Below are 9,569 nucleotides of genomic sequence, written 5' to 3' on the forward strand. Positions count from 1 at the left end.
TTCAGTCCATTTACCCTCTCTTGTAGTAGACTCACATCAACCGTGTAGCATCTGATGTCTAGGCTAGTCCCTTACGACGCTCCTGATTGGCTGTTGATATTCCAATCACAGGGCTAGAAACTCTGTCTCTCTCGAGTGTTCACATAGGCAGGATGTACGTTCCACTTCTCCTGAGCAATACTTTTGAAAGAATTATCCATCAGTAGAGGTGGGATACATCCTGCCTATGTGAACACTCTAGAGAGACTGAGGAAAGTTTCCAGCCCTGTGATTGACTTATCAATAGCCAATCGGGAGCGTCGTAAGGGAATAGCCTAGACATCATATGAGCGGTTGATGTGAATCTACTATAGCGATTATTTCGTAGTGCAAATGCGAGGCTTTTTTTCCCGAGGCACCTTTCAAACCTTTCAACGTTGAGTGAAAATCTCGTAGGTCCCAGCGCTTGGCCGTTGGCTTGAGAATCTATATTCCATTCCATTCCCGAGAAAGTGATTCATGACTACTCTGTAGGTAATTAAGTGACTGATTATGAAAGCAGATTTTATTTCAAATGATTTATACAAAAAGGGCTAAACACTCCACAATGAAACAGCAACTGGGCATTCACGAACATGTCAATATATTGTTTACTAATAATTTCGCCTCTGTTAGTTCATTTGTCTGCCACAACCACGTCAGATTCACCAACGGCATCACAGAGCGTCTGTAAGTTTCAGTAATAAGTAAAGCATTATATTCATTCTTCAGTGACAGATTTAAATCATGAATAAAAATCTTTACTTTCAATCGCAACTAACCGAGACAAAGTCGGGTTAGTTCCAGCGTTTCTAAACTTTATACATGACTCATCAGTAATTGATTAAATCATTTATGCAATAGGCAATGCATCGTGCCATAGAGTTTATAAACTTTAGACAAGAGGTAATGATTAAAATGTCGTAGAGTTTACAAACTTTAGACAAGGGTACGATATTATCTTCACTATTATCTCCACACTGACGCCTTCACGGTTTATAACCCAAATACTCCATTTAATTTAAAGATGGTTATCAGTCATCAAACACCCTGGATTACATCACATACCTTAAGCAAAAAAAGGAAAAATAAAACACTAACTTTTTATGTATTTCAAATAGAGTTACTAAAGTAAAAATGACTAGTAAAACGTAGTACATATCACAGACAGCATTCTTAATAATCAGAAAGATTTCAAACCACTGTTTGTGTCAAACCCTGAGATTTGGCCCCCAAAAACCATTGTTCTGGTGAGCAAATCTCACATTCAACTGAGGTACCTTTTGAGCAACAGTAAACATCTCTCCGCTAATTTCCTACAGAATTATTAGCGAAGAGGAGGATATCCCCCAACACACTCGGTTTTAAACTACTTAATTTGAGGACAGTGTAGTAAAAAAAAATTAATAATACTGAAGAATTCAGTCCAAAGGTTTTTAGGAAAGGAATGGTGGCCCTAGAACGACTACGAACGAACATACTCAAGAACTTCTTGGGTTATTTTCCTTCCTGAATCTAAAAATTGGAACAAAGATCTGTTAGAAGCCATCGGCAACCTATTGTAGATTCACATCAACCGTACATTTGATGTCTAGGCCAGTCCCTTACGTCGCTCCTGATTGGCTGTTGATAAGCCAATTACAGGGCTGGAAACTCTGTCTCTCTCGAGAAAGTTCACATGGGTAGGATCATGCTCCACCTCTCCTGAGGGATACGTCTTTCAAAAGTATCCCTCAGGAGAGATGGAACATACAGCCTGCCTATGTGAATTCTCTCCAGAGACTGAGAGTTTCCAGCCTTGTGATTGGCTTATCAACAACCAATCAGAAGCGTCGTAAGGGACTGGCCTAGACATCGAATGTACGGTTGATGTGAATCTACTATAGATGCTGCTATTATTATGAGTGAAGTGGGAACCCTGGAACGGAATGCAAATAGGAATGGGGCATCATTTCTCAAGTCCAAAACCTGTTTTGAGGCTTCGCACAACCTTATCCTTGTGCAGTTTCGTATAGAGCAGAGCAAGAAGTTCCTTTCTTTGAAAGGACATAGAACTATATATATAATATATATATATATATATATATATATATATATATATATATATCATATATATATATATATATATATAATATATGTATATAAAGATGTATAGTATGGGTATATATTATTTATAAAATTAACTATTATCTAAATAATTTAAAAAATATAAAAGTACATATTATAAATATTAGTATATTTTGAGTAAATGATATTATTATGATATATTTATAATATATATATACATATAATTATATATATATATGTGTGTATGTGTGTGTGTGTGTATGTATGTATATATAAAAAAGGTAAAAATTGTTTAAACGCCATCCTGTAGACACGATACAAATTGGTACTTACTAAAAGATTGCTCAAACATGAAGTAAATTTTAAAAATGGTTCCTCCGGGCTTTGGTACTGAAGCAAATGTTTTCCTATCAATATTTGATAGATTCGGTTTTTCTGATGAGTAACTGTATACGAAGAGTATGTCTTTAAGTAATGACATAACAAGAACAATCAAATCATAGATAAGTAAGTTAAACACTTACAGAATCATGTAAACATTTCCACTCAGGTAAGTAGTTGATTCAATACCCTGCTCAAGTACTAATGCACTTGTGGCTTCCACAATGTACTGGCAAAACTTCAAATGTCTCTGTGCCAGGAAAGAAAAACATAACCAAGAATGTATTGATGAAATTGTATCAAGGTCACGATTTATAACCTAGTCTAGAAACGTTCATTCTTCGTATCCCATACACATTACTAAATGACCTGGCAATATGTGCTCTGTAGAGTCATAGACTCCAAGTCTGATTAGTCAAAAGGTAGGCTATTCACCCTCTGGTTTCAGGTCCTGAACTTGACTTCTGTGGTTTCAGATCCTGAACTAGACTTCTGAACAGGTCATATTTCCCAAAAAGGTATCATATAAAGGACACCAAAGCAGTATACAAAATTCACTTATCAATACCTAGTGAGCACACCAATTTCAAGAGTTTTCAAGGGGCTGTACTAACTACGTAATTATGAAGATAACCGATAGTCTCCAGCTATCACGAACAAGCAATAGTAACAGTCACACAGCATGATATATTCATAAATATATTGACAAAGATCAAGCTACCATATAAAAAAAACATTTTTTAAAATCCCTGAATCTCAATTTAACAAAATATAAAAGTGGCTATTAAAAATAAGCAAAATACAAAGCTATTTTGTACGCTACTTGGCGATGGACTGTAGTTCAGCCTGAAAAAAAAGGTAAATACGAGACGACATAAGATTGTAACTTGAACATAATTTCTTCATGCCAAAGTTGACGTTAATTCAAAGTTTTCATAAGGATAAAGGCAAGAAGCACTTCGTGAACCTCAGGACGATTCTTATCTGGCTCTCACGATACGTGTAAAAAAAATCACTTTATTTCATCCCACCATGATACAACTCCACTTACTCCATTCATGTAGTACATCTGCATCAGGCACTTTAATTAAACCATGGTGCAATCACAACTAATTATAAACACTGATATAGTTTCATCACACACAAAGAAAGTTTTCTAAGCATTACATAATGAGGTTCTTAACAGCCTATGGCAGTCACAATTGATGGGTCCTCTGAAATAGCAGGATTCATATACTGAATAATTTACTGCGGGTTCATAAATATTCTTATTTTTATGAACCAAACCTTCGTTTTTTTTTTTTACAAGTGAAGTATGATTTTGAAGATTAAGCTGGCCTTTTATGCCAGCACGGGCTCTTGCTCATAGAGCAACCCGTAAAGTACAGTAGATTATCATAATTGCTACTCTGAAACCATAGGACATCTGTACCGTACATCAACCAGAAAAATGTAAGCACGATTTCAATACTTCAACGGAGCTGCGATGACACACCATTACACTGAACTACTTTAACTATCTAGATGTTTTCTCAACACACCTTAAACTCATCACAGCTGTTGTACAAGACACATTAATTATGCCTGTGCACCTGTTTTGGTCATCATTTACGTATTAAACGACAACTTCACAGGCCAAATGTCAACGAACGCTCAAAGAAATGTTCTATGGCATATTGAATTTCACATTGCATGTCACAGCAAATGCTCTTAGAAATGACTGCCGTAGGCCACCTGATATTCAACTGTCAAAACATCGGTTTAATTCTTTAAATGTGACCAAAACGAATACTGTTTAAATCCACTGGTGTACACTGAAACTCGTATTACATACAAGAGGAGAAATAATTATCCGGGTATTCCACACTGTTCATTGGCGCTCTTTAGTATAACGAGAAGTCCAGTGAAGGGAAAACAAACCTCAGGTTACCCAGAGGTCAGGAAGGTTCATCTTAAATTGGATTTATTCGCGCCTGGTAAGAAATCCCCCGCTGAATGGACAAAGTAAAATCGCTTTGTTTTCTCGTAGAGTACAAAAATGCAGATTGAGCTTTGTGAGGGAGATGAGTGAAGACACTTTATACACAGACTGATATCCGTTGTCTGATGCAGTATAAACACTGCACGTTCCACTGTACTAGTTAGGACCGCTATTAATTCCTGTATAAGTTTTGGAATGCTGGAAATCATAATAATAGTGGACATTTCCCTAACAGCTAGTCAGCTTCTGAATCAACACCACGTTTCCACGCTCTTTTGGGAGTTAGTAGGAACAGACGTGGAGTTATGCCCTTCCAGCGATGGCGGCTGGATCTTCCCACTACCTTTGGCAACCATTTTAGACGGATCGTCCATGACTGACACTCCTGAATCGTGAAAGTTCCTACTCGTCAATCGATTGTCACTCTTCTTCGTAGGCTGTGTCACAAGAGATGCCGAGGGAGGATGCTCCCTGGCATTCTTCTTCTTTAAGGAAGCAGGCAGAGTGAAGCAGTTGGCTGTGTCATTGGTAGCATACGACTTCCTCCTGTTGATGGTGGCAGTTCCTATCAATGGGGCCATGGCCATCTTCTTCTCCTCTGCTGCGTTTGGGAATTCGCGCCCACTCTCCTCCACTCCTTGGTCTGCTTCTCTTCCGTGGATGTTGTGGGGGATCTTTTCGAAGCGCTGGCTCCAGTCATTCTTGTAATCAAAGGCGAATTCACTCTTAAACGACCCAGAGGTGGAGTGGAAGCCTAAACCGAGGAGAAATAGTTAAAATGATTATCCATTAACCTTCTGGAAATGCTCTTGTTATATGCAATGAGAATATGCTGTACTTGTTTAAGGAATAAGTCCTTTCACCATGAACACCCCCAAAATAATATGTATAATGAACTGTACACATAAGGTCAAAACATTTTTAAAGATCACACCAGGAATTGGTAAACAGAAGTGGAGAGTGGAGTAGTTTTTAATGTAGAAAACACTTGTCTCTATAACATACCCGACTGACTTTCATATCTATAAGGATGCTTACATTTCACTGTTTTGACTACAGAACTAGACACACATGTTATATATTACAATAAAAAAAGGTTGTTAAATAGTTCCAAGGGTATAACTCACCTTTGTATCTGTGCCACTCTTACCATAAAAGCATTCACTTTTTCATATGTATATAATACTCATCACTTCCAGCACAGAATGTTTCAGTAACTCTCAATATTCTTGACCCTCTACATTGCCTCTTCAGAGTCTGTCCAATGAATAGCCAATCATTCTTTCTTCTTTTGACATTCGAACTTCTCATACATAACTCTTTCATAACGAAAGTTTGATCCACATCCCATCACCCCTCTCAAAACACCAAATATTCATCCTATATTAATCAGTCATCTTTCTTACACATGCTGTTTGAATTCCTACCAAATCCCCTGTACAGTGGAACAATTACTCCTCTCATACATTTCTTTACTAATTACCTCATTGGGTATACCTCACAGATCTCTGTTCAACCACTTCATGGCACAATTATCTTTGTTCTGCAATCCCTTCAACTACCACCCCTCCCAGATGCCTTTCCAGTCTTCAGACTCTTAATTTCCATCCTTATGACCTCAATGGGTTCTTCCATTCATGGTGTAGGCAACTAATGTCAATCCACAACCAATATGAGTGAAAGCAATGTCCTAACAAATATATCCATATAAACTATACTCTGTTTTTTTCCATCTGTCCATCCGCCTGTGGTGTTTGCGCATGGTAACACTGCGTCCCGGGATTTAAATTAATTATCCTAATTTCCGAATATTAACGTTGTAATTCGCATACAGTAAATTAATTTTAAAACACTTTTCAGTTGCAGCTGTACAACCCGAGATATCCTTTTATTTACCTAAAACTTTACACATAGCGCAACTATTTAAAGCCCGGGACGCAGTGTTACCATGCGAAAACACCACAGGCGGATGGACAGATGGAAAAAAAAACAGAGTATAGAAGCGTAAGAGACTTCTGCTCCCTTCATCGGAAGGAACAGTAGTGGCATTTTGGTATGAGAAAAACGATGTTGTTCTGGAATCGAGTGAGTTCTGATCTCTCTATATTCGCTTTGTCCGATTCCAGAAGGCTAAAACCCCACTGCTGCTCCTTCTACTGAGAGAAACTGAAGTCTCTACACTTCTCGTTTATATGGATATATGTAACTACGAGCAAAAAGGGGGAGGAAATACATTAATAATAAATCTTAAATAAACTTGCACCTTAAAGAGCACGAAGGGATAACAGCTTACACAGCAGCATATTGCAAACAGCCACGACGTCCCAAACACCCATATGCAGACAGACCGCGGCTCTCTTTGTTAACCTTACCTGAGGCGAGAGAAGACAGAGATGCTGCGACTGACATCTCGTCTCCCGAGAGGTCGTAGTGGCGGACGTCGTCCAAGTTGTCTTCATGGTCCTGATCCACCTGGGAAAAAGAAACGGTTCACTGATTTATAAGTACAGGTTCCAAGGTACCTTGGGTCATTCAGACCCTGTGAGAGTGAAGAGAGGGAGTTATAGAGTTGCTGGGCAGCAAGAAAAACAGATCTGTGGAAATGAGGTGGAAGAATCTAAACGATGAACTGGGTGAAGAGTCACAGTTGCACTAAGAAGCAAAGGTCAGAGGAGTTGGATGACAAAAATGAAGAAATAACAACAGAATTTTATGTCAAATAAAAAAAGGCTAATCAAGTGAATGCAGCTAGGTGCCCGAAGGGATGCTGAGAACACTGTTTAATAATGCCTACAGTGCACCACGTAGGAATTGAAATGGTAACCCATGTCAGAATTAATATAGGGGGTTAGAAATTCCTTATTCATTCCAGCTACAAGATCTTCGGAATGTAAGTTTTCACTGGGTACGTACATCCTTAATTAGAACATTCAAAGCATACATAAGCACAGGACAGTGACAGTTGTATTTATAGATAAACAATGATACACACATATGTGTGCTTGTGTGTGTGTGTGTGTCTATGCAGGGAACACAGAAAGCATTTCGGACTTGCACCAGTCATAATCTTTCACAGGATTTCCTGCTTGTACCAGCCATCATTTTTCAAAGAAAATCATTTTTTCAAAACATATATTCCAATGATACCTTATTTTTGCACTTTTGACATGTACCAGCAATCATTCTTCAAAGAAAATAATTTTTTTGAAACAATATATTGCAATTATACCCTATTTTTGCACTTCTGACTTCTACCAGCCGTCATTTTTCAAAGAAAATAATTTTCAAAAAAATATACTCAAATGATACCTTATTTTTGCACTTCTGACTTCTACCAGCCGTCATTTTTCAAAAAATATACTCAAATGATACCTTAATTTTTTGTTTGACATGTACCGGCCATCATTTTTCAAAGAAAATAATTTTTTTGAAACAATATATTGCAATTATACCTTATTTTTGCACTTCTGACTTTACCAGCCATCATTTTTGCACTTCTGACGTGTACCGGCTATCATTTTTTAGAGAAAATCATTTTCCAAAACATACTTCATATTTGTACTTCTGACTTGTACCCACTATCATTTTTCAAAGAAAACTTATTTTTTCAAAACATATATTCCAATGATACTTCATTTTTGCACTTCTGACTCCTACCAGCCATCATTTTTCACAGAAAATATTTTTTCAAAAAATATATCTTCTGCATTTTGTTTAATATATTCATTTTGACAAATACCATGTTTTTTACGCGAATCCCCCATTTTGCGTTTTAATAGCCAATGTGAGTGCAGAAGAAAAGTCAGTAATAGGCAGAGTATAAAAACTTCTATACAAAATAAACGCGGCTGAAATAGCCACTATTTTCTATAAAGCCTGAACATGATGGCGCAAAACTCCCCAGTTGTAATAGCAGAGAGAAAGCAATTATTAGAAAAATAGAGAAGACTATTTACAAGTTAAATGCAGCTGATGCCGCCCACAACCAGGTTGCCTTAGACAAAAAAAAGAAAAGAAAAAATAAAATAATAATAATAATAATAATAATAATAATAATAATAATAATAATAATAATGGTGAAACAAATCCACAGTTATGTATATCTACATATACAAGCAATTTAACAATCCTTACTAAAACCAATTCATCTGCTGCTTCATATAAGTGACTCTCTAGTTGTTTTTTTTTAACGATTATGTCATTGATGTTTATCTTATAGTATTCTTTTCCAAATGATAAGTCATATGTATACAGAAATTATGTATGATAAATCCGTAAACTAACTAAGTCTACGGGCACAACCAGCCCCGTTTCACGGGCAGAACCAGCTCCGTCTAAGGGAATCCCTTCTCACCCCACCCGCTTCAGAGTGGGGGAGGGGTTTCAGGTAGGATGAAACCCCAATATAAACCATCTTAGGCGTCCCTACTATAACCCTGCCAAGTTTGATGCTCATCGGACCAGCCGTTTGGCCGTGATTGGATGACAGACGGACGGAGGCGGACAGACGTAACGCCCATTATAGTTTAGCAAAAAGTGAGATTTAAAGATAAAACTGTACAGATGCATGACTGTGGATTTTTTCTCCGTTTTAAGAGTCATGCCATATGAGGATTTTTAATAATAATAATAATAATAATAATAATAATAATAATAATAATAATAAGGATAAGCTACCAGATGGGAGCAACATCAAACACATAGATGAGACAGGATACAAATACCTGGGAATAATGGAAGGAGGGGATATAAAACACCAACAGATGAAGGACACGATCAGGAAAGAATATATGCAGAGACTCAAGGCGATACTCAAGTCAAACTCAACGCCGGAAATATGATAAAAAGCCATAAACACATGGGCAGTGCCAGTAATCAGATACAGTGCAGGAATAGTGGAATGGACGAAGGCAGAAACTCCGCAGCATAGATCAGAAAAAACCAGGAAACATATGACAATACACAAAACACTACACCCAAGAGCAAATACGGACAGACTATACATAACACGAAAGGAAGGAGGAGAGGACTACTAAGTATAGAGGACTGCGTCAACATCGAGAACAGAGCACTGGGGCAATATCTGTAACCAGTGAAGACGAGTGGCTAAATAAAGTGCAAG

The 9,569-nt window shown here is 37.4% G+C and overlaps 1 protein-coding gene across 1 annotated transcript in view; it reads right to left on the reverse strand.

Annotated features, from left to right (window-relative positions):
- Positions 1-2,368: 2,368 nt before the first annotated feature.
- Positions 2,369-9,569, reverse strand: part of LOC135207187 (DE-cadherin-like) — a 176,725-nt gene continuing 169,524 nt past the window's right edge. Inside the window, 2 exon segments of the mRNA XM_064238757.1 lie at positions 2,369-5,201; positions 6,820-6,919. Of these exon segments, the coding sequence (XP_064094827.1) occupies positions 4,699-5,201; positions 6,820-6,919 (603 nt within the window). The 3' untranslated portion in view covers positions 2,369-4,698.

Source organism: Macrobrachium nipponense, chromosome 32 (assembly GCF_015104395.2).
Source record: "Macrobrachium nipponense isolate FS-2020 chromosome 32, ASM1510439v2, whole genome shotgun sequence".
Classification (NCBI taxonomy): domain Eukaryota; kingdom Metazoa; phylum Arthropoda; class Malacostraca; order Decapoda; family Palaemonidae; genus Macrobrachium; species Macrobrachium nipponense.